Source organism: Acomys minous (genome assembly GCF_964271855.1).
Source record: "Acomys minous genome assembly, chromosome: 15".
NCBI classification, from domain to species: Eukaryota; Metazoa; Chordata; class Mammalia; order Rodentia; family Muridae; genus Acomys; species Acomys minous.
Window position 1 is genome coordinate 50,334,199 of NC_140497.1, and position 25,459 is coordinate 50,359,657.

General features: G+C 42.7%; 1 protein-coding gene and 1 long non-coding RNA gene across 2 annotated transcripts in view; one reads left to right on the forward strand and one right to left on the reverse strand.

The window, feature by feature from the left end:
• The window catches only part of CPE (carboxypeptidase E), a 92,822-nt gene extending 75,638 nt beyond the window's left edge, over nucleotides 1-17,184 (reverse strand). Inside the window, exon 1 of the mRNA XM_084757982.1 lies at nucleotides 16,559-17,184. Within this exon, the coding sequence (XP_084614108.1) occupies nucleotides 16,559-16,865 (307 nt within the window). The 5' untranslated portion in view covers nucleotides 16,866-17,184. The remainder of the gene's footprint in view (nucleotides 1-16,558) is intronic.
• On the forward strand, nucleotides 52-7,762 carry LOC311584008. Its single transcript, XR_014774751.1, has 3 exons — nucleotides 52-131; nucleotides 6,683-6,902; nucleotides 7,355-7,762. It is a non-coding gene; the product is annotated as an uncharacterized lncRNA (long non-coding RNA).
• Nucleotides 17,185-25,459: the final 8,275 nt, after the last annotated feature.

Genomic DNA, 25,459 nt, shown 5'->3' on the forward strand with positions numbered 1-25,459 from the left:
AAATATTAGTATATTCGCCACCCGATACAGTTTTACTTTCTTGACACAGGAAGCAGAATCCAAAGAATAACAGCTCCCAAACTGTATCCACTGACAAAATGGAAATGTGACAATAATGTAAGGGACAATATGTAAGTAGTGTCGTAGACGGGGCTGGGGAAATGGCTCAGGGTTAAGAACATTGGCTTCTTTTCCAAAGGACCTTTGTTTGATTCCCAGCACCCACATGGCAGCTCATAACTGTCCATAACTCCAATCCCTGAAATCCTAATGTTCTATTCTGGCCTTCCCAGGCACCAGCACACACATGGTACATACATGTACATGCAGGCAAAAAAAACAGCCCATTGACATAAAATAAAAGTGTAAGAACAGGTGTAGACATCTTTTACAGGGTTAGAACTAACCATTTCTTCTACTTTCAAGATTTAATTAGGGGTTTAAGGTTTACCACCTGTATTGTCCTTGGCTGGTGCCTTAGTTTGAGCGGGACCCCTGGGCTCAAATCTGCCTATCATAATGTTCTACTTGTAGGCTTCTAGGACCCTCTGGATCCTTCTACTTTGCCATTCTCCCATGCTTCTCTCATCTAGAGTCTCATCTAGCCAATGGTCAGAACAGTCTCCGCACTTGAGTGGAGAGTGGGATGTGACTTTCTCATGTACTCCGGTGCCTCACCTTTGACCATGTCCCCTGGAGGGGGAGACCTGGTGGCACTCAGAGGAAGAACAGCAGGTTACCCAGAAGAGACTTGATACCCTATGAGCATATACAGGGGGAGGAAATCCCCCTCAGGAACAGTCATAGGAGAGGGGAATAAGGGGAAAATGGGAGGGAGGGAAGAATGGGAGGATACAAGGGATGGGATAATCATTGAGATGTAATATGAATAAATTAATAAAAAAAGATTTAATTAGGCCAGGTGTGGTAGCTCACGCCTTTAATCCCAGCACTCAGGAGGCAAACCCAAGTGGATCTCTATGAGTTCTAGGCCATCCTAATAATCTTCACAGTGAGTCCAGGACAGCCAGACTTACAACAATGAAAAACTTTGTCTCAAAAATAAAAGATTCTTTACTCATCTTTTTAACTCTATTTAAATCCCCACTTTCTTCTAAAATAATCTCTCTCTCTCTCTCTCTCTCTCTCTCTCTCTCTCTCTCTCTCTCTCTCTCTCTCTCTCTCTCAAAGGCTATGTCCATTTTTCTAATGGCTTTAGTTAGCATCTAAAATAATGAGATTCATTATAACATCCTACACATGCTTATCACTGCACTTTGCTTATCCTCTTCACTCCTGTCACCCTCCTCTGTCCCTTCTCCTTCCCTTTCCTAATTTCCTCCTTCATCACAAATAGATACCTTTCTGCTTTAAGTTTAAGCATGAAGTTAGATTCTGCCTAAAGAGAAAATGCAAGATAGCTGTTTATCTCACCCACCCACTACTCTGTCTGGCTCCCCTTTATCTCTCTCCTCCTTTTTTTCATCCTTTCTGTGATGCTCATAATCATATATATTAATATATACATATATATTAGTAAATATAAATTAGATACCTCCCTTAATTCCCTTTCTTTTCCTCCCTGCCTCCCTGTCTTCCTGCAGCTCCCTGTTATTAATTTCTTAGTAATACACTATTATTTGTTTTATTTCTTTTCCCTCTCCCTTTTGTTTTTTTTGTTTGTTTGTTGAGACAGGGTCTTGCTAGGTAGCCCAGGCTGGCCTCAAACTCATGGCAATCCTCTGCCTCAGCCTCTTGAGTGCTGGGATAACAAGCAGGAGCCACGAAGCCAACACATTCTTTCCACGTCTTTGGAAATGTCTGACTTGCTGTCACTCACATAGGCACCTCGTTGTTATTGCTACATTGAACTTGAGGTGGATAGAGCAACGCAGAGATGATGTAGTGCCCTCTAGACTCACAGTTTGATTTCCCAATGAGAACAGGTTTGAATGTGTTTCTATCCAGCATTTCCAAATACCTCATGAATGAAAGTCATTATCTCCTTCTTGGTGATCTAGCCTATTAGGATGTTTATACCTAAACGTTGTTAGTAGGGCCCTTTGATACCACAGCATATGCCCTGGGTCTGAGAACATCATGGAAAATGTGGCATGGTCTACAAAAAAAAAAAAAAAAGAGCCTTCTTAGCCTTTTGCAAATGTTGGGCAAAGTATGAATGTTTTCCTTATGTGACTGTCTTTATAGCGGCTACAAGCACACTAACTTTATCCAATGAATGCTTGAGAATATTCCAGCAAGCCTCACCCTTCTGTGCACTCACTGAAGAAACACATTCTCACTCATTCCCTCGCCCTGGATGCAGCGGTCATGGAATTAAAGCAACAGGTGGGTTCAACGTCAACATTAAAGGAATTACAGCAATAAAATAAGAACTTTAAATGCTTAAGAACGGTAGCTCCAAACTCGCACTGACTTATACTTCTGCATGCTGCGTGAGATTGTAAAATACAGTTCATACAAACTGAAATAGAGTTTAAAAAAGAAAGAAAGGAAAAATGCTTAAAAATTAAAAATCATTCAATGGCAAACTCCTCTCTGGCAACCCCAATCAATGACTTTCATGTTTTTGTTTATTTTATTTTGTGTGTATGTGTTCAGGACACATGCATGTTTCTGAGAGAGGGAGAGAGAGAGAGAGAGAGAGAGAGAGAGAGAGAGAGAGAGAGAGAGAGAGAACAACTTTCCGGACTTGGTTCTCTCTTCTACCAAGTACGGTCCAGATTGAACTGAGATCCTTGGTCTCAGTAGAAGGCACCTTTATCCACTGAACTACATCACCAGTTCCCAGAAGCAGCTATGAACAGCACATTCAGAAGCCTAGAAATAGCAGAAGAGGCCTCAAAAAAAAATGTTACAGGATGGCTAAGATCAAAAATTCAAGCGACACCACATGCTGGCGAGGATGTGGGGAGAGAGGAACACTCCTTCATTGCTGGTGGGAATGCAAACTAGTACAACCACTTTGGAAATCTATCTGGTGCTATCTCAGAAAAATGGGAATAGGGCTTCTTCAAGACCCAGCTATTCCACTCCTTGGAATATACCCAGAAGATGCTCCAGCACACAGCAAGAAAATTTGCTCAACCATGTTCATAGCAGCCTTATTCATAATAGCCAGAACATGGAAACAGCCTAAGTGTCCCTCAATAGAAGAATGGATAAAGAAACTGTGGTACATATACACTATGGAATACTATTCAGCTATTAAAAACAAGGAATTCCCGAAATTTGTAGATAAATGGATTGAGCTAGAAATGATCATAATGAGTGAGTTAACCCAGAAGCAGAAAGACTCAAATGGTATATACTCACTTATATCTGCATATTAGCCCAAGGGGCATGTCCCACGAAAGCCTTCACTTACCAGGAAACTGCGACAGAGGAGAGGACATTCTAGTGGGACTCTAGATGAGAGAATCATGGGAGAAAGACAAAGTAGAAGGACCCAGAGGGTCCTAGAAGCCTACAAGTAGAACATTATGATAGGCAGATTTGGGCACAGGGGTCCCGCTCAAACTAAGGCACTAGCCAAGGACAATACAGGCGGTAAACCTTAAACCCCTACCCAGATCTAGCCAATGCACAGAACACTCTCCACAGTAGAGTGGAGAGTGGGATATTACTTTCTCACATACTCTGGTGCCTCACCTTTGACCATGTCCCCTGGAGGGGGAGACCTGGTGGCAATCAGAGGAAGAACAGCAGGTTACCAAGAAGAGACTTGATACCCTATGATCATATAGAGGGGGAGGTAATCCCTCTCAGGAACAGTCATAGGGGAGGGGAATAAGGGGAAATTGGGAGGGAGGGAAGAATGGGAGGCTACAAGGGATGGGATAACCATTGAGATGTAACAAGAATAAATTAATAAAGGAGAAAAAAATAAAGATTCTATCATAGGCAAAAAAAAATGTTACTACTATAACAGAGCCTAGAGAGAGCCTCACTATTTACAATACTGCTAATATTCTTTAATTAAAAATACCACAAAACTGAAGCCAAGTGTGGTAGTGCCTTTAATTTCTGCACTTAGGATGTGGAGGCAGGTGGATGTCTGTGAGTTTGAAGTCAGTCTGGTTTATATTGCAATATTCCAGGACAGCCAGGGATACATAATAGAGAGATCCTATCTCAAAAAAAAATCACAAAACTTGCTAGGCACAATGTTCCACACCTATAATCCCAGCACTCTGAATACTGGTAAAGCAAGTTCTAGACTATCCTGAGCTAAAAAGTGAGATCGTGTCTCAGAAAGGTTAAAAAATCAGCCTGGGGATGCAGCTCAGTTAGTAGAGTGCTAGCCCAGCATGCACAAAGCCCTGGTTCAATCTCTAGGATAGCAAAGACCAAATGTGGTGGTCCAGACCTAAACTTTCAACACTTAGGAGGTGGAGATGAGGCCATCCTCAACTGTGTAGAGAGATGGAGGCCAGAGGATACAGGATACAGTCTGAGTTATGTAAGATTCCCCTCCGCCTCTCTCTCTCTCTCTCTCTCTCTCTCTCTCTCTCTCTCTCTCTCTCTCTCTCTCACACACACACACACACACACACACACACACTAATCAATGATGTTTTTTATCTGAATTAGGTTAATTTTTAGACACTTCAAGGTGCAAAAATCCATTAAATATCATAAGGTTTAAATATACTTAAAATAATGAGTAGACATATATATGTAAATATTATATATATATATATATATACATACATATGACTTTCCTTGAAGCTAAAAGTTCTTCCTCCAAAGGAAAACAGTATGTCATGGCACCCAGTGTCTGAGATGTTTTACAGACATATGGAAGCCTGGGAGTCCTCAAAGCAAGTCAACTGACTGACATCCTCACCAAACGGAACACCTGAAGCCACAGGCAAGACAAACTGTCTCCCAGCCTGACAGGCACAATGAAGCTTCTTTATGGTTTCTTTTTCACATTCCTCAAGATCTACAGTCAAGCATGCTAACAACTCAGGCCACATCCATACGTTTATGTCTTATTGTGACTTAATTTTCAACATGAATTAGAATCTCTAATTCCTCCCAGGCTGACACTATCTGGTGTTGTACTTCCTTGGTTCTTAAGTTATTAAGTATTTTCCATCTTGTTGCAAAGACTTTCTTCTCATTGTCAGCCTATATGATAGGGCCATAGTACCCTCTTTTAAATTATTATTTTATATCTTTATTTTTACTCAATTAATGTTTTGTCTGTATGTATGGTGCACTCGTGGGAATAAGTGAGAATGTGCTTTGTAAGTGAGTGTGCCATGTGTGTGCCTGGCCTCTGTGGAGGTAAGAAGAAGGCCTCAGATTTCCTGAAACAGAAGCAACTGTGTTTGGGCTCACACTCAACCAAGGTCCTCTTAACCTTGGAGCCATCTCTCCAGAGCCCCACATTACTCTTAAAAACATTGAAGTGACGTTTAATTGAAAGTTAAATATCACACGTGACTGTGTGGTGTCCTTCCTTCACAGTTTCCAGGATTGTTCACCAGAGGTCTAAAAGCCTTTTTGTACTTCGGTTCTGATTTAAGAAAGCAACCAGACTGAGGCACCACAGCATACATATAGGAGCTTGACTTTATGTATTTGTTGTTTTAACATTTGTTTGTTCGTCTTGTGTGCAGGAGTGGGTAGGTGTGTGGGTATGGGGTGCCATGGAATGTGTGTGTGTGTGTGTGTGTGTGTGTGTGTGTGTGTGTGTGTAGCAGAGGACATCCTGCAGGAGTTGGTTCTCTTCCTCCATGAGGTCAGTTTCAGGAACCAACCTCAGGTCCTCAGGCTTAGTGGTGGGCACATTTATCTGCTGAGTCATCTCGCCTTGTCCTGAACCACATCTAAAGAAGAATCACATCTGAAGACCCATGTACAGTGAGGGCTTTATGTACAAAGATCTAGAATAAGAAATAGAACTAACCTAGGGCATTAACACAGGACCTTGGTGGTGATAAAATTGCCAGTGTACCAGACACTATGAATATAACAATAAAATTCAGAGAGGGGGCTCAGTTCTGCTCAACAATATAGGAAGGAGGACAAAACTGTGTGTTGACATAACTATTTGCTTGCACACTTACTGATAATAGCTGGCAAAGCACGTACATCTAGTTTATTGTTTATTTATTCATTAATCCACTGAGAATCTACTACAGACCCAACAGACACCTTGTATGGTCCACTCCAAAAATATAGTCATTATCTTGGGTCCAGAAAATTACAGATCAGTCAGAAAACCTATTTTTAAGAAATGGGAAGGAGCCATCAAGCCTGCTCAGCAGGTAAAAAGGTTTGCCAACAAGCTGAGTGGCCTGAGTTCAATCTCCAGAACCCACACGCTAGGAGAGAATTGACTAACGCAAATTGTCCTCAGACTTCCATATGTGTGCCATGGCATGCACACGAACACATACACACACACACACACACACACACACACACACACACACACACACAAACACACACACACACAAACACACACACACAAATACAAGGCTTAAAAAAAAGAAATAGCAGACATCATAACTTGGCAATGTAAAAACTTAAAACTGACATAACAACGTGTCTTAAACTGAAAGCATAACTTTCATTAGGTATTTGGACTTGCTCATTTATTATTTTAGTGACATTTTAATCATGTTTATTTTTTTCTTTAATTTAGGAAACTTAATTTATAAATGGTCATAAGTCAATGCAGCCTCTGGCAGCTGTAATGTGTTTAACTAAGAAATTAAAGGAAAGGATGGGCCTCCTGAGAGAAGAAAACTCCAGCACAAGCAATACTCAAGCCATGGATGGATTTTACAGATACATTCTTGAAGTCTCATTTCATAGCTCTGATTTCTGTCATAAAGGAGTCAGGGAGTGCAAGGAGGTTGATGGTAAGGAAAGGGGCTCTTTTATATAGCCTGTCACAGGCTATCCTTTCTAATGAAGGAAAAATAAGGCAATGTAGGCCTAAACAAAATATGCCTATTTTAAGACATGGGTCCATAAATCCTCTTAAAAGTAGACCATTGAAAAAATAAACATCTCAAGTTACCTGTCTTCCTTAAAATGAAACTATTTTTAAAATGTGAAGATCTATTTATTGTATTATTTTACATGAGTGTTTTGCCTCTGTGTCTTTGTGTGTGTGTGTGTGTGTGTGTGTGTGTGTCTTTGTGTGTGTGTGTGTGTGTGTGTCTTTGTGTGTGTGTGTGTGTGTGCATTTAGCTATAAAGTGACAGCATTTTATAAAGGTACATGCATTTTGTAGGCAATAAGATTGTGTGGCAACATCTTTAAAACAGAAGAAAATGCAAGTATTTCCTTTCTTTTTCTTTTTCCCCAGTGCCTGGACTGAACACAAGCATTATAAGCAAGTGCCCCACCACTGACTGAACTGTATTCCCAGCCTCTAAACATTTCAACAGAAGAATGAAGCTACTTATTCCAAATCCTGTGAAGATAACTACTAATTCTCAGACACAAAGATGTTGTTGATTCAGGACCAAAGTTGGAGGTATCCCCGGAACAAGGCAGCTATAGGGAAATGACTGATGGCAAAGGTGTCCACAGACTCACATGTGGCCGGGCATGGTGATACATGCCTAGGTGGTCATGACGAATCAGACAAAATCCATAAATTAGGGTCTACAGAGTTGACTCAGGGAGTCAATCCAGTCCTAGGGGATCCGATGCTCGTTTCTAACCTCCAAAGGCAACAGACTCATGCTCATACTTGCCCCGGGTAAAACACTCATTCACATAAAATAATAAAATAAATAAAATCTTTAAGAAATGTTGAAGATAGGACTGCTCTTCTTTTGCTATCTGAAACTAAAAGGGAAGAAGAGAGCGAGCACAAGGACACATTCCTACTCACTGGCATCTCCAGACTGACCCAGAGGCACTCAATGAACACTCATACAGGAGCAAGGGCAAATGTGGATCAAGTCCTTAGAAACCTTGGGAAAATACATGGCCACATTTTAAGAGGAAAATAGCCAAGAAAATTCTTGAAAGGACAGTTTAGAAAATATTATTGTTTTATTTTTTAAATTGGTATGCAAAGTATGAGATATGTATAGATAGCGAATACTGATTGCAAATTTTTTTTTTCAAGACAGGGTTTCTTTGTGTACCTCTGGCTGTCCTGGACTCACTTTGTAGACAAGGCTGGCCTCAAACTCACAGCGATCCTCCTGCCTCTGCCTCAGAGTGCTGGGATTAAAGGCATATGCTACCATGCCCGGCCCCCAATTGCAAATTTTAAGCAACAATTTTGCCCTCATAAAAACTTAGACAAAAATCTACGTGTCTTTTTACAGACTGTGTTTCTTTGCAGAACCATTATTAACTATATGTCTATAAAATAGACACATATGAATTATTTTGCTATTGTTTTCTTAGTTTTCACAACTGGATTTGAGTCTTGACAAAATCCATTTAACCATCTGACCTCTCCTTGTGGGAGAGTGTGATGGCCGGTGGACTGCGCCAATTTAAAGCTGTTTCCAAAAGTGTAGTGCCTAATCCCACAAGGCCAGAGAGGTCCAGAATCTGGGCTAACATTCACTGAGTTCCCACGGTAATAAGACTGATTCCCTCTAGTAAGTGTAAACCAAAAACATCTGTGCTAGCATCACAAATGAAAGCATTTTGTTAGGACTGCTGCACTTTAAAACCAGAGACTGGACTCTGCCTCCCAGAGCACAAACCATTTCATTCTGTGAATGCCTTTAGCATTTTTAGTAGCTTCTCCTGGGCCTTTTATCTTTATGTCTTCAATATCCAGGGTGGGGGTTGGCCACAACCTTGGGATCTATATGCAGTAGACATTTTCCAGAATTGAAGATGTTACCAGAATGTGACAATGAATCTCATCTTCTATGAAAGGGTAAAACCAGGGCAGGCTAAGCAAAGGGCCAGGTGCAGGGCCTTAACTCTGGAATCTCAGCACTTAGGAGATTGAGGCAGAATGATAGTTGCCATTTTGAGGCTAGCCTGGGGTATTCATGGTAGGTTAGAGGTTATCCTAGGTATGTGATGAAACACATACCCTTGTACTGTCAAAGAAAAAGAAGGAAGGAAGGAAGGAAGGAAGGAAAAAGAAGAAAGAAAGAAGAAAAGAAGGGAAAAAAGAAAGAAGAGACCTGCCAGATGGCTTGGTGGGTTAAGTCACTTGCTACTAATTCTGAAAAGCAGTGTTCAGTCCTAGAGATCCATAAGGTGGAGAAAATGCACAGGCTGCCTTCTGATCCCCACATGATGCTGTTACACACACACACAATATATATATATATATATATATATATATATATATATATATATATATATAAACATAAATGCAAAAAGAAGTAAAGAAAAATTGTGCAAAGGTTTTTCCTCCAAGGATCTGGTAAATACAATAAACACCATATATGCAAAGAGAATTTACTTACTAAGTAATCCCCAAATTAAAGGGGAGGTATTATTTGTATTATCACAGGCACATTTTCTTCTCATTTTTGAGAAATCCATTTCTACGTGAAATGACAGTTATAGTCAAAAGCTTTAAAAATTAATTAGCGGCCAAAAAAAAAGGTTATTAAAATGTTGGAAAGGAGCTAGAGATAGTCCAATTACTCTTACAAAGGATCCAAGGTCCCAGCACCCACATGGGGGTTTTGACCACCTGAAATCCCAGTTCAAGGAGATACAGCACCCTGACGTCCACAAGGAAGGCACACCCAAAGTGCACATACAGGGAAAACACTCAAACACATAGAATAAAAACACTTATTTAGTTAAAAAAAAAAAAAAAAATGATCAGAGAGGAGACAGCCAACTCCAACTCTACTCATATTATCAAGTTTCTTATTACCCTAAACACGGTCAGCTGAATGGTGTGAGCTTACTGTAAATCCAAGATGTTTCATGGGGGTTGCAGGCTGGAATTGCAGTAAACACCACCAGGTAAAAGTGAAACTTTCCAGATCTACATAGTTGGTGTAATGGAGGAACTGGGAGGGTGCACGAGGACAGCATCTCTTCTGGATGTGAGCACAAGGGAGCTTGCCGCCATGAGCAAACAAATCAGATAAATTATGGGTTTACCCCAATTCTCCTGACATGCCAAACCACAGCAAGGCATTTGTTAGTGACCCAAATTTAAGTTAAAAGATTTATTCAGGCTCATTTAAAAAAATACATGATTTCCATCTGAGAGAGAGAGAGGAGAGAGGAGAGAGAGAGAGAGAGAGGGGGGGGGGGAGAGAGGGAGAGAGGAGCGGGAAAGTCTTTACTTGAAATGAAATATCCTTATGTGAAGTTTTGTAGGTGACTGCTATAGAGCCAGGAGACTGAGTGTGGTCTTACAGTAAATAGGCTTCTATAAAAAGCAAAACATTTCCTAGCCTCAGAGAGCTATTCCTGAGTGTACTGTCCCAAGCAACTCACCAACCCTGTAATATTCCACATACCCCACCTTCTTGGGGACAATTTAACATGTAGGTAAATCATCTGAAAATAATCAAAAGCTCTAGCAACACAGGCAATTTCTTCTCTTCACCAGGTTTTCTTAGAAAGAACCGTATCATGAATTTCTTTTTAAAAGAAGCACTCACAAAATAATGGATTCATGCAGTTCCCATAATTCCTGGGAAGGGAAGAACACTCTTAAAACATCTTTCACATTTGAGCCCACTTGATTTACCAGCTAGCTCCCAAATGATCTACCCCATGACATTGTCGAATGTACGTTTGGATATCACTGCATGAGGAAAAATAAAAGTAAAGCCTGAAGATGCATGGCTTCAGTTTTTTCAAATAAGCATTTCTTCCTAGGTAACACTAACCACTGGTGCGTGTTTTATTCTTTTATGTGTATTTGTGTGAGAGTATATGTGCATTGGCACACACGCTATCATTTGAATGTGGAGGCCACAAAACAACCTGAGGGCATCAGTTCTCTCCCTCTACTACAGGGACCTCGGAGACTGAACTTAGATCTTCGGGTTGGATGTGTCTTTACCCAGTAAGCCATCTCACCAGGTCAAAATTCACTAGAGCAATTCCTGTTGATTATATTGGAAGCTTTTATTTCATGTTTCTTCTAAAAGGCCACTTTATAAAATAAAGAATTTTTAAAATTCTTTTTAAATTAACTGTGAAGAATTTCCAGTTCAACAACACAGCAAGGACATCCTTGGACCTTGAAATGACAGAAGTTGTTGAATTTCTTCATGATGAAAAACTGTATGCAATAAAATAGAATCGCTCACATGCGCTATGTCATGGCTTTCGTCATGGCCTTGTTTGGTAAAGAGCTCTTTGCCTATTTGGGAAATCATGCATTTATTCAACAGACATCCCTAGAGTGGCCGCCATGCCTAAAGTGTTGTTGCCTTCGTTAGTCCACTGCTTTAGCCATCAAAGCAAGCTAAGGACAGAAGGGCTTCCTGCAGCTCACAGCTTGAGATATCATCCATTGTGGTGTGGAAGGAATGATGGAAGAATCCAGAAGCCAGCAGGGCATGCGGCATTAGCGCTCCAGAGCCAGGGAGTGAGCAGGAAGTAGAGCTGAAGTACAAATCCTCACAGGATGCCCCCATGACCTTCCTCCAGAAATGGCCCACCCCCTGAAGGGTCCACAGCCTCCCTAGCGGTACCTCCGGTGTGAGGGCATTCAAGTACATGAGCCTACAGGGGACATCTCACATCCAAAGCCACAACAACTTTGCTAGGCATTTAAGGTAAAGAAATGAACAGAGTAAAACCCCTAAGCCCATACTTTCTAGAACACACAGGCCAACAAAGGAAATGCCACTGCAGAGGTGATATTAACTGTTGTTACATATAGAATTAGGAACTTTCTATTTACCATCTTATTTCTCATAAAATTATCATTTCACGGTTGATATGTGGATATGTTCCAGTAAGAAAGTAATTGGCTTTCCCAACAGCACTCAATGTAATAAGTAAAATGTGATTATATAAATCACTATGCTAGTTACTTATGACCATCGATAACAAAAAGGCAAAGGCATGCTCCGCCACCTGAAGAGCGTCTCTCAGGAGGCACTCTGTTTAAGACATAATAATTCGATAATGAACGCCAACGCTGGATTGTACACACCCAACAGGGCTGAGGGATGCAGCTCAATGAAAGGGTGTTTGTAGCACCTTTGCGGCTCTAGATTCATTTCCCAGTACTGCCGGAGGTGGGGGTGTTCTTGCATTGTATACGGCTAATCTAGAGATTTGCATATTAATGATGCTGAGTAATTTTTAAATGAACAAACCTGTTTTTCTTATTTATCTAATGCTTGTCAAGTACAACCCATGTTGTACTGAAAGCACTTAGGAAATTCTAGGGTGATGTATTGTCCTTTCTAAGACTCCTTTACATTTCTTAATATCTTTCAAAGACTATCTGCCTGAAGGGCAAAGGACTTTGCCCCTTAGGTAAACCCATGTGGTACTTGGTTCCTTGCTACTTCTCAAGTCTGTTTCCGTAAATAGCTGTCCCTTTGGGTTAGGGATGTGCTGGTCCAGCATACACCAGCCTTGGGTTGTACTTTAGGAATGGGCAATCTGAGCGTAGAGTATAAGGCTATAGGCCAGAGCAGTTTCTCCTCTCTTCCACTAGGCAATCACCAGTCAATCAAGAATGCAACTTCTGGCAAAAACGCTGTGTTGACTCATGTAGTCTAAAAATAACTCTTGACCTTGTGTGGTTTGGTTCAGATTCTTCTCCAGGTTCGGACAGCTATCTTTGCCAGCTGTTCGTTCTTACTTGGTTGAAATCAGTTCACACTAATTCATACCAAATTCCTCAGGCAAAAAACAAACACAACGAAATGAAAAGAAAAAAAAAAGGCACAGAAACAATTCATCAAAATCCCCGCTTTTTCTTTTTTTTCTTTCAAGCTGGGTAGGTATTTTGTCAGCACAACATGTTTCATCAAAATATTTGGCAAATACATACTGGCACTCGTGCACTTTAAATTTTTACAGATTTGGGGAAATAGGTCTAAAATAATCATTCCATCCTGAAAGGGAGAAAAATCCATGCTCTCAAGAATGTGTTTAAAGATGATGTCAGCTGTGAATCAGGTCAAATTCCCAAAAGCGAGCTTGAGTTACAGGTAAACAATTATTGTTCCAAACAAAGGGATTTTTAATTCTAGAAAAAAAATTGGCATGATTATTTGGATTCTACCGCATAGATACAAATTAACAAAGGTTTCTTTGTGTATTTTAGCAAGTCAAAAAACAAGCTGATGACTATTAAATCATTAGAGAATATGTATAGATATTTTCTATACGTGTGTGTGTGTGTGTGTGTGTGTGTGTGTGTGTTATGTGTATGCTTCTTTTCTTGCTTGTGTGTAAAAGGGAGGGTATGAAGCTAACACTAGGTGCCTTCCTCAACTGCTCTCCACCTTACTCTTTTGAAACAAGGTCCGTTGCTGAACCTGGAGCTTGGTAGTTCAGTTGGATAGGCTGGCCGGCCAGGCCCATGGGGTCCCCTGACTGCATCACCAGCACTGAGGTTACAAATGCCCTCTGGGGGATCCTATTCAGGCCTTCACACTTGGTGAGAAGCACTTCACTGATTGAACCATCTCCCCAGAGACATCCCCAGCCTCCTTTCCCTTTTGATGAATTCCTAAGGAGACCACCTGGAGGATATAAGTTCAAGGGCAGCCCACAGACTGCCCCAGACACATACAAAGACCACTTCCTTCTGCCCAAGAAGAAAGCTGGTGGTTTCAACAAGTATCTGTCCATAAAGTGCTAATCTAACCAAAGGAAAGTTTCAGCTGATGCTGCCATTGTTGTTTGGAAGATATGCTTGGTTTTTTTAGGGTCCTATTAAGTCAACTAAGTCCTTAGAAATATCCACATTTTCTTTTTCTGTACTGGGGACCCAACATAAGCCCCTAAGTAGACACTCTATACTCCAAGTCCACAGCATTTGGGCAGATGTTCATAAAAAATGACCTAGACTATGAAAACAAGCTTGACTCCTCTTCCACGCTGGAAAATAAAATAAGCGTAAGAAATTTCATGGAAAATTTCCATCAAGGTAAATGAATCTAAAGCAGAATCGAAGTGTTACTTCAGAGCCGGTGAATAAAGACGCTTGCAATCTGAGTTCTTTCCCAGGAGGCCCCACATGATGGAGGAGAGAACCAACTTCTGAAAGTTGTCCCCTGGCGCCCACCATACACAGTGGTGTGCACACGCACGCGCGCACACACACACACACACACACACAGATAAATAATAAAGTTTTTAAAATATATTTAATATTAAAAATGATGTTTTTTTTTTAAATATTTCAAACAAATCCCAAAGGTACTTTTGAGATGAAATTAGTTAAGGTAGGTAATCTCCTTCAAAGGGGGCTTCTCGAACATGAGAACTTGTAAATTTTCAGACTGTGTACGTTCCCTGCCATTTGTCATGCTCTCTCCAGTCTCCCCTGCCCGTGATTCCCTAGTGTCCTCTTCTGAACGTTGCCACAGATGTTATTGCCCATAACCCTCCCACTCCCCATCCCCCCTGAGGGCAGGAACAGCCTTGTGTATAATTCATAGAACCTGGCTCACCCTGAAGGTGTAAGATCTCAAAACAACATAAAGAAAACCACTAAATGAATGCATCATTTCTGCCTCAGAAGATGCATGGATATCCTTTTTTTTTTTTTTTTTTAATTTGTTTAACCTAAAAGGAATCTGAAGGACATTTTTATTTAAAAAAAAAAAGTTATTTCCAGCCAGATTTAAAGACCTTAATGGATTATACACTCTAGATATTGGAGGAAAATGGTTTGTTTTAATTTTCAGAACACATCACGCCCTTGCAACAATATCATTTTATCTCTACATTTGAAACTAGACAACCTAGCGTTAAACCATGGCTTTCATATAATCTGTCTAAATAATTCCAGAAGCCTGTAAGAACAGCAGGGCCGTGGCTGAGCAGCAGAGTCATACAAGCTAAGCTGTCAGGAGTGGCCAGCTTTGTGGTGTGACTTACTTGAGAATGAGTCTCCATGCAAGCGTTTCTCCTTTATTTCCCCCTAGCTGTGCAAACACTAGCCATCATGTTTTACAGGATGATGAACCTTGCTAGAACCGTTTGTCAGTGTTCTTTTAGGCCCAAAGCCTTTAGCAAATTCATTTGCTTCTTAGTCATATGCAAATGTTTTCTGAGGATGTATTGTTTATCGACCCATATGCTCTACATCTTAAGATCAAAGTTTCTCTGTCATCGCCTATTTTAATCCCTTCTCGGCTTGGTCCTTAGATACCAAGGGAAAAAAAAACTATGTCGGCAGCTGAAAGCATGGCTCAGAGATAGAGGCTTACACACCCTTCCATGGATTGCATCGTCCCACAACCCCACCCCACCCCACCCCACCCCCAAAAAAGGAAAAAGTCAGGAGTGGTGGAAAACACCCATAATCCCAGCATTAGAATTCAGAAGCTGGAAGATCAGGAGTTCAAGGCCAGCCTTGACTACATTTCAAATTCAAGGCCAGGCTGAGCTAAGCAACAAGAGACCCGGTGAGGAAAGAAAAGGGGAGGGAGAGATGGAGGAAGGGAGAGTTTTCATGTCCTGCATTGAGAATTTTTAGCCTGGCTTATTTATGTATTGTCTTCGTCATTAAAAAAAAAATCCATACTGACTTTAGTGCTGTGCTCGCTTTAGCAAGGCCTTTATTTATCAACAGAAAGGTCAGGCTTAAGTCTTTTCTAAAGAGCATAAACATAACCCAAAAGGGGCCCAAAGACTGTTTAAAATATCCTTTTAGTACATAAATCAAAACGTGCTTAAATGTACTCTGACAGAAAATGCCTAAGAGGATGGCTACGGGAGATTAAAGCCAGTCAAGAACTGCTCATCTCCGAGTGGTTGGGGGCCGGGGGAGGGGGAGGAGGGCTTCCTGCTGTTACCCTTATTAAGGCCATGCACGGTTTCAGAACCTGTATACCTTTTAGAGACCATTTTTTCCACCCTGTTAGGAAGATCTACATGTATGCACACGACACGACACCTCCTAGATCATCAATATCCTTTTAAAATTCGCCAGCATCCACAGCCGAGAGTGTAGCTAATGCTCACACAAATGTAGAGGTGGGTGCGCAGAGCCAGCAGTGACCAATAAGCCTTTGGAAATTCTCAAATGATAAATGACTCATTCTCGTCTCCTTTGAGACCCCGCCTTCCGCACCTTGTTTTCCACTCGTGTCAGCGAGGAAGATGCTTGCGGCTCTGAGAACTCACAATTTTATTCTGTTTAGAGCTTTACCCATCTTTGAGAGTGAGCACCCGGGGACCCAGCTTTGGGCATGTCATTCTTGCCTGCCATTCTTGCTCCCATTGCTCCAGCCTCCCTTGCCCCGTTCACCAAAAAATGGGTGGGAGATGCCAACGATGGGGAGAGGCTGGGTGCTCGGTTTCCTCCCCACTTCCATTCAGGCATCTTCCACCGGGAAGCAATTCGGGGCCCACTTCCCCCCTACACACACCCCCGGTAGGCAGCAGGCAGCACACTTACCCGGCTCATGGACTCCAGGGTTATCAGACAGCTCGATGACCAGGAGCTCCCGGCCCTCGAAGCTGCGCCCCACAGTGTAGATCCTGCTGATGGCGGTGCACTGCAGCCATACGGACACCAGAGCCTCTCGCAGCTCAGGGTAGCGGTGGTACTCGAAGGAGATGCCGTCCTCCTGCTGCAGCCGCCGGCGCCGCCGCATGCCAGTCGCTGGAGCCCCCGGCTCCTGGGCTTCAGCCTCCAGCAGCCACCCGCCGGCCACCAGTACGGCGCACAGCGCCAGCAACACCCGTCCTCCATGCCCGGCCATCGCGTCCCGGTGAGCTGCAGAGCCGGCCTCTTTTGTCTGCCCGGTCTCGGGTGGAGTTGCCGAGCTCAGCACCAGCCTCCTCTCGCCTCACCTTCCAGGGCTCAATGAGCGGTGGTGCGCGCTGGGGCCACCCAGAGGACAGCGGCGACGCGGCGGCTCTGCGTCCTGCCCTACCCGCCCCGGGGAGCGAAAGACAGGAGGCCCAGCACAGGGCGAGCTGCCGCCAGGGATGCTGGCTTTATTCCTTGGCTCAGACCCACGTCAAAAGCCAAATGGCGCTAGGGACCACGCAGGTAGAATGACAGCTAAGGCTTTGCCTCAGGAAGGCTGTTGTCAATGAGAGCCGACCATGACCCAGCACCATGCTTATAGAAAGCAGTTTTGGGTTGCTGGCAGGCCCTTTTAATGTAGCATCACCAGGATTCCCACCAGTATGCGTCAGAATACGGGGTGAGGATGAGAAGCAACCAGCTGCTTGCCTTCTCTCCTTGATCATCACTGCCTCAATAGTCCAAACTTACTGGTTGTGATTTCATCTACTTCATCTATGTGATTTCATAGCATGGTCTGGCTAGAACTGAAGATGCTTTGTACTAATTTATAGATACTGTTTTTAATTGTGTTTAGACGTGTTCCTGAGTCCTTCTAGAAAGAAAAAAATGAGGCAAGACAGTGTCCTTTGCAAGCAGAACCTAAACCACTCATATTCTGTGACACCCTGAAAAAAAAATAAATCTCGGCCCTTGAGTTAGACAAAGGATTTAGTTTGGCATTAGAATTAAAACCTGTAATGGAGGAAAAACCGATACTGGCAAATGACATCTCCATCCCTTTCACAAAGTGACTGAGAAAATATAAAAATCCCGGGCTTAAATGGCCACCCTTGGGCAGAGTCTGTATTTCTGGAGCAACATCTGCAGCAGATGTTACTCTGCATAGGTTGCCGTTTGGAGTTGACAACGGCACAGATCTGAGGAAAGAACCCACTGAGTGTGGCTAATAATACACTGTCCTGAACAAAACCTGTCACCTGGAAAGGAATCCAGATCTATAAATAATTCCATTAGATTTTCTTTTTAAAGTGAAGCATGAAGCAGTGGATGTGCCTTCTCTTCCCCGTGCTTTGATCTCAGAACCAGCTAAAGGACACAGGGAACCCAGGTGCTTGGAAAGTGACGCCAATAAGACTAACAGGTTGTGTGGACCCTGTGGCCCTAAAAGGACCTCTGGCTTCAAAATTCGGCCTGTGGCAGATATGACTGCCCTCTCCGCTCCCCACATCCCATCCCATACACCCTCTCCCCTCCAAAATCATAACCAGAGTGCCATAGCTAAGGCACAAAATATTACTGGCACTGGATGAACAAGGGGCCTAAAAATTGTTAGTCAGACATTCAGGGAACAAACCTAAACCAAAACAAGCAGCAATTCTAGACAGTCAGCTTATCCTTAGAATTAGAATTTCAACAATCGGTCAAAAAATAAATATTCCTGCTTCAGGGGCTGGAGAAATGGCTTCACGGTTAGAAATAAATAAATAAATAAATAAATAAATAAATAACAATATGTTTGCAGGGTACCTGGGTTCAATTCCCAACACCCACAAGCAGGGGACCACAACTGTCTGCAGCTCCAGCTCCAGGAGATCTGATGTCCAGGCTCCTCTGGGCACCCTCACATACACAAAAATAAAAGGGGTATGCACACATATAAATACATTTTTAAAGGAAGCAAAAACCAAGTCATGATAGTGCACACCTGTAGTCTAGGCATCCAACAGCTGGAGGATAGAGAGCTCAGGGTTAGCCTGAGCTTACTAGTGAGACTCTGCCTCAAGAAAGTAAATAAAAGTGAGTTAATAAAGATAGGCATAGTTGCCAAGGTGCTAGAAGAGAGGTTAGCTTCAAATCACAGTGTCTACATCTCCCACGGCAGCACAGTTTTTTGTTTTTTTAAAGATAGGGTCCCATATAGCCCAGGCTGACCTCAAACTCAGTATATATCTGAGGCTAGCCTTGAACTCCTGATCTTTTACCTCCAACCTCCCAAGTACTGGCTTGTGCTATAGTTAGGTGCTGCCTTAAGGAGCTACCAGAGATTTTGGTGGGTCGGGTCTTATGGGGTGTGAGAAGGTGCCATCCAACTTCCTCCTTAAAGGAGACAGAGTTAGGAAAAACAGCAGCAACAACAAAACGTCCATGTTTTCCACTATGACCAGCCTGGGTTTGATTACTTCGTTCAGAAGTTTGAAACCATAGTTATAATTATGTTTCTAAAATCATTCCCAAAAGAGTAGCCTTGGAAAACCAGAGAAAAGAAAACAGAGTGGCTAAAAACCAATGACTTCAAAAGTACAGAGTTAAGATGTTCATGTTAGCAATTTAAAGCAACCTCACTAATTTGTGGCTAGGTGGGGGCATAGTGGCTCGTAACTATACACATACACACAATGTCCTCTGGCTGAAGTTCTAACTTGTTCCTTGGATGACTTTTCTTTTAAAATGACACCTTTATGGATCATGTACTTTTCGTTTTGTTCTTTACTTTAAAGGGGGGGGGGGCAGAGGTGGGATTATACTAGCTATGTGATATTACTTGAAGAGTTCTCTGGCATTTTAGATATTTGTGGCCCTAATCTGAAAGAAAGAAAGAAAGAAAGAAAGAAAGAAAGAAAGAAAGAAAGAAAGAAAGAAAGAAAGGTGATTAGATTGTCTATTCTCAAATATTTCAGTGGCACTCGGGAGGCAGAGGCAGGCAGATCACTGTGAGTTCAAGGCCAGCCTGGTCTACAAAGGTATCTTTCTTACAACCTGACTATCCTAAACAGGAGGGGGTTAAATATATATGGAGAACAAAAATGAAACCTGAGTATCAGTTGCAAGGGGTGAATCCCTTAGCGTAATTCTCCTGGTTTCTCCCGTACCCGACAGAAGATGTCTGCACACTCTCTGCCAGAACTCCAGCCCCTTCCATGGTCAGGAACCTCTGATCTCTCTCACTCCGAGTCCCCAATGTCCTTTTCCTTTTGATTGTTGGTCCTTTTTGCAATACAAGGCAGGATCCTGCCTTTTCTCTTGGGCTGAAACTTCCTTTCTCGCTAAGCCTATCTAAGATCTTCATCTCAGTAGGGTCAAGCCAGCCAAAACTACTCTCACCTTGGGCCCAGCCTAAGACAAGGTGACATTCCTTCCACACACTGGTCAATTTTCTGTTACTACGATAAAATATCACGTCCAAAAACAAAGGCTTATAGAAGAACGGGTTTATTCTGGTTTACAGCGCCATCATAGCAGAGGCGGCATGCAGCAAGTGGCTAAGGTGGCCACAGTAGGGAACTGAGAGACCACATCTTTACTTGCCTGCAAGAAGCAGAAAGAGTAAATTGCAAGAGGGGCGGAGCCACCAACTTTCAAAGCCTGCTCCACCTCCCAAAGGTTCCATAACGTTCCTAGACAGCGCCACCTGCTGGGCACGAAATGTCCAATTGCTTGAGCCTTTGGAGGCATTTCTCATTCAAACCCAGAGGGTCCTAGAAACCTACAAGAAGAACATCGTGATGGGTGGATCAGGACCCAGGGGGTGTCTGCTCAAACTATTGCACTAACCAAGGACAATACAAATAGTAAACATCGAACCCCTTCTCTGATCTACCCAATGGACAGGACTTTCTCCACAGTTATGTGAAGAGTGGGGACTGACTCTGGCATGAACTCTGGTGCTCCATATGTGACCACCTCCCCTTGGTGGGGAAGCCTGATGGCAATCAGAAAAAGAATAGGCAGGCTACCAAGATGAAACTTGATAGCCTATGACCATTAGTGGGAGAGGAGGTACCCCTCGGTCTTAGACCTAGGGGAGAGGAATAGGGTGAAAGCGGGAGGGAGGGAGGAAAGGGAGGATACAAGGGATGGGATAACAATTGAGTTGTAATCTGAATAAATTAATAAAATTAAATTTAAATTTAAAAAAGAAAGAATGATACACATGGTATATACTCACTTATAATTGGACACTAGCCCAACAGTGATGTCTCCTGAAAATCTTCACTTAGCCAGAGATTGCGATAGATACTGAGACTTCCTATTGGGATTCTAAGTGAGAAAGGTAAGGAAGAATGGGGAAATAGAAGGATCCAGGGGGTCCTATAAGCCTACAAAAAGCCCATTAAGGCTGGCGGATCTGGACCCAGGCAGTTCAGCTCAAACTACTGTATCAACCAAGGACAATGCATGCAGTAAACCTAGATCCCCTATCCAGATCTAGCCAATGGACAGCACATTCTCCACAATTATGTGGAGAGCAGGGACTGACTCGGACATGAACTCTGGTGCCCCCTATTTGACCACTTCCCTTTGGTGGGGAGACCTGGTGACACTCAGAGGAAGAGTAAGCAGGCTACCAGGAAGAGACCTGGTAAGCTGTGATCTCATAGTGGGAGATGATGCCCCCTTCTGTCACAGACCTAAGAGAGGGGACTAGGATGAAAGAGGGAGGGAAGGGGGATGGGATGATGCAAGTAAGGGGATAACAATTGAGATATAATATGAACAAATTACCTAAAATTAAAAAAAAAAAGAAAGAAAGAATGGTGCATGTATTAGTATTTGCTAAGGTCTATTTCAAATCTAAAATGCCATGGTTCTGGAAGTATTCTTTTTGAAATAATTTCCCACAAACCTGATAGATGGCCTACCACAGACTTAAGGCATTGATTCAAAGGAATTGAAGTTTGGTCTTTGCATTTCTGGGCTATTTTACATGTGGGTCAGCTGGAGCAGCATGCATTACTTCTTTGTGGCTTCATAGGCATGTATGCACTTACTCGTCTTGATAGTGGAATTTTAAAATATCTTGCATGCCAAGTCTTTAATATGTTTGTATACCCATAATTAAATTCAGTGTGCAGACCCTACTTTAAAACAGTACAAACATAAAGAAGTTGAAAAAGACATTGTATTTGTTGTTGTTGCTGCTGCTGCTGCTGCTGCTGCTGCTGCTGCTGCTGCTGCTGCTGTTTCAAACAGTTTTTCTGTGTAGCCTTGGCTGTCCTGGACTCACTTTTTTAATGTCACTCCTAGACATCTGTTGTTGCATATTTAAACTCTCACAACCCCTACTTTTAGCTTCACCTCTGCAACAACCAGTTCAGAAACTCAGTGTTTCATTCTTATTCCCTTCTTCCAAAGCCCTGTCTATAGCTTGTCTACCCAACAGAAATTCTGTGTATATGTAGTTCTACAGCTGTCCAGCTGTGTGCTGGGAAATCGTTACTAATTCTCTCAGCGGGGAGTGGGGGGGAAATAGACAGCTTGATTTCAGAGATTTTGCTGTGTTGCATGATGTAGAGATTTCCACCATGGCAAATCTCAAATTGCCAAACTGAAATTTTCAAAAACCCTGTTAAAAAATAATGCTGTAACAAACTATTATACGGTGCAGTGATGGCCATAGGTTCTATATTATTCTCCATTCAAAGCGATGAAGCTTAGTTTTCTTCTATCAGAATGTAGGCAGGACTTTGTAACTCTGTCAAACGAACACAATAAAGCAGAAATGATGGAAATTTGGGCTGAAAATTTAGCTCAGTGGTAAATTACCTGTCTAGCATACATAAAGCCCTGAGTTAGCTCTCTAGAAGTGCAAACATTAAGAGATATATCTTCCAAAGCTGTTACAGAAAGAGTACAGCTTCCATCTTTTTGCACTTGTTCTCTCTCTCTCTCTCTCTCTCTCTCTCTCTCTCTATATATATATATATATATATATATATATATATATGACATATATATATATGTCGCGCCCTCCCGCCGGCAGGAATGACGCAGACACCAGGATTCTTCTCAATCGCACTTTATTGGGAGCGCCCTTGAAGCTGAAGCGAAAGACCCCAAATGCCCGTGAGCACGCCGTTTAAATACAGTCTGTACGTGGCATGTCAAAGTCTCATAGGCTATAGTTGGATGCCTCATTAGCATACCCGCAGTGGAGAGTGCTTCATTTGCATGCCTCTGTTTGGGAGCGATATAGCTATTGCCGCCATCATTGAGTGCGGCCGCGCCTTACATCTATATATATATGTGTGTGTGTGTGTGTGTGTGTGTGTGTGTGTGTGTGTGTGTGTGTACATGTATATGTATATGTATGCATGTATGTATGTATATATATGAGTTGGCAGCCATGTTGCAGAGCTATGTAATCAGTTGTTTATCACTGTAACAAAATACCTAAGATTAACAATTTGAAAGAAGAAATATATACCTTTGGCTCACCATTTCAGGGATACAATACTATGTCATCTGAATCTATTGCTTTGGTCTGTGGCAGGGCAGCAGCATGATGGCAGTGCACTGTGATGAAGGAAAGCTGTTCATCTATGGTGGCCAAGAAGGAGAGAGAGAGAGAGAGAGAGAGAGAGAGAGAGAGAGAGAGAGAGAAGGGATGGAGAGAAGAAATGGACCAAGGACTCACACCCTACATCTTCCAACTAGAATTCACTTCCTATATCCTACGCAGTTGTGGAATTATCAATGGGTTAGTCTAGTCATAAGATTAGTGCTCTCATTATCCAATCCTCGAAAGACCCCATTTACAAACCCTGGATACACCAGGGGCCATGCATTCATCACCAGCCTTTGTAGGAAACCTGATGTTTGAATCGCGACATGAAACCTCCTGAGGCCATCCTGAAAGCAACTGATAGCTTCCACCTCACTGAAGGACTGAGGACAGGCAGCAACCACTCACACCATTAGGCTTTAATGTGAATTTCTTGGCCCAGCTTCCAAGGCAATAATGTTGTCAGTAAGAAGGCAGAATAACAAGTCCTACTTCTTATTTTTCCCACAGAAACACAGATTTAACTACCTTATCAGTCTTGAACTGAGTCCAGAGGTTAAAGTACCCCAGGCAAGCATAAAGTCAAGGTTAGAGCCGCACTAAAACATGGAAAAATAGCTCTACCTATTTCAATCCCTACCCACAAACCCACACAGTTTAGAAAACAGATATATTGCAATGTCTCTCTGGGGTGGGTAGGGGAGGAAACACACTCAGGGGCAGGAGGCAGCTCCTGTCTTCTCTCACACAAAACAGTGGCAGGAAAGGTACAGGCTAGATGCCCCAGAAAACCTGAGGAAGTGAGCACCTGCCTGTGTCTTGAAAGGCTCTGCAACATCAAGGAAGGCATGGAACAGAAGCTTATTGTCCAAGAGAGCAGGAGGGGGTCATGGCTGTGATTCTCCAGAATTTCATGGAGCTCCGGAAGAAGCTAGTTCCTGCCTCCCCTCTGTAGAGCACTGCTTCCTGCCTCCCCTCTGTAGAGTACTGCTTCCTACCTCCCCTCTGTAGAGCTTCCTGTCTCCCCTCTGTAGAGCACCACTTCCTGCCTCCCCTCTGTAGAGGACTGCCTCTTGTCTCCCTTCTGTAGAGCACCACTTCCTGTCTCCCTTCTGTAGAGCACTACTTCCTGCCTCCTCTCTGTAGAGCACCACTTCCTGCCTCCCCTCTGTAGAGGACTGCCTCTTGTCTCCCCTCTGTAGACCATCACTTCCTGCCTCCTCTCTGTAGAGCACCACTTCCTGCCTCCCCTCTGTAGAGCACTAATTCCTGTCACCCTCTTGCAGAGCACCGCTTCCCGCCTCACTTCTTGTAGAACAGTGACAAAACCCTTATAATCAGACCTCATAGTGAACAAGACATCATTGGATAACTGACGTTGAAAATAAATAAATAAATAAAAATAAATAAATTTGAAGTCTGGAGCAGCTAGGAACAAAGCCCCAGAATCTTTATGATGCCTGACCTCTGATGTTCTCTCCCAGTCAAAGGCAGGCCTTGCAGTCCTGGAGTGTGTGTGTGTGTGTGGGGGGGTGCTTCTTCAAAGGGATATTTGCAAGGACAGGTTTTATTCTAACAGCCCAGATTAGCTTCATGCCCTCTATGTGGCTGGAAATGACCATGAGCCCCTATCTCTTTCCTGAGTCCTGGGAGAACATGCATGTACCACCATACCCAATTTATGCAATGCTATACAGAAAGGCCTGGGGTCCTTGTGCTCAGAGACAGAATTAGAGAAACCAGTGATGTTAAACTTTCAGACTTCTCTTCAATGGAAGGGTTTTACACACACACACACACACACACACACACACACACACACACACGCTGTTAACAGCCTGGCAATCTTTGCTGTCTGTAGAGTCAGGCCCCACCTGAATCCCCCAGACTCCTCCGCATCGTTTCTCAGTTGATAGAACTCAACCTTTTTTTTTTTTCCTTTTTCTTTTTCTCCAACTAGATCATTTAGTTTTCCTTGAAGAAATGACGGAAAGACACACTCTAGAAAAAACAAGTCTGAAAACAGCATTCTTTGCATTGTGTAACAAAAGTGACCCTGTGGGAGACAAGGTCATAATGCCCATGGGTGGGTCTAGCTAGGAAGATATGAAATCAACTCATACAAGTTTCATAACTTGCAAGAGGAAAAAAAAAAAACCAAAGAAAAAACTCCAAATAAATGCTACATATGCACTGCACCTCTAAAGGGGGGATGAGCAGCAGCCCAGCCCCCCTTAATAAACCAATGAACAAACCTG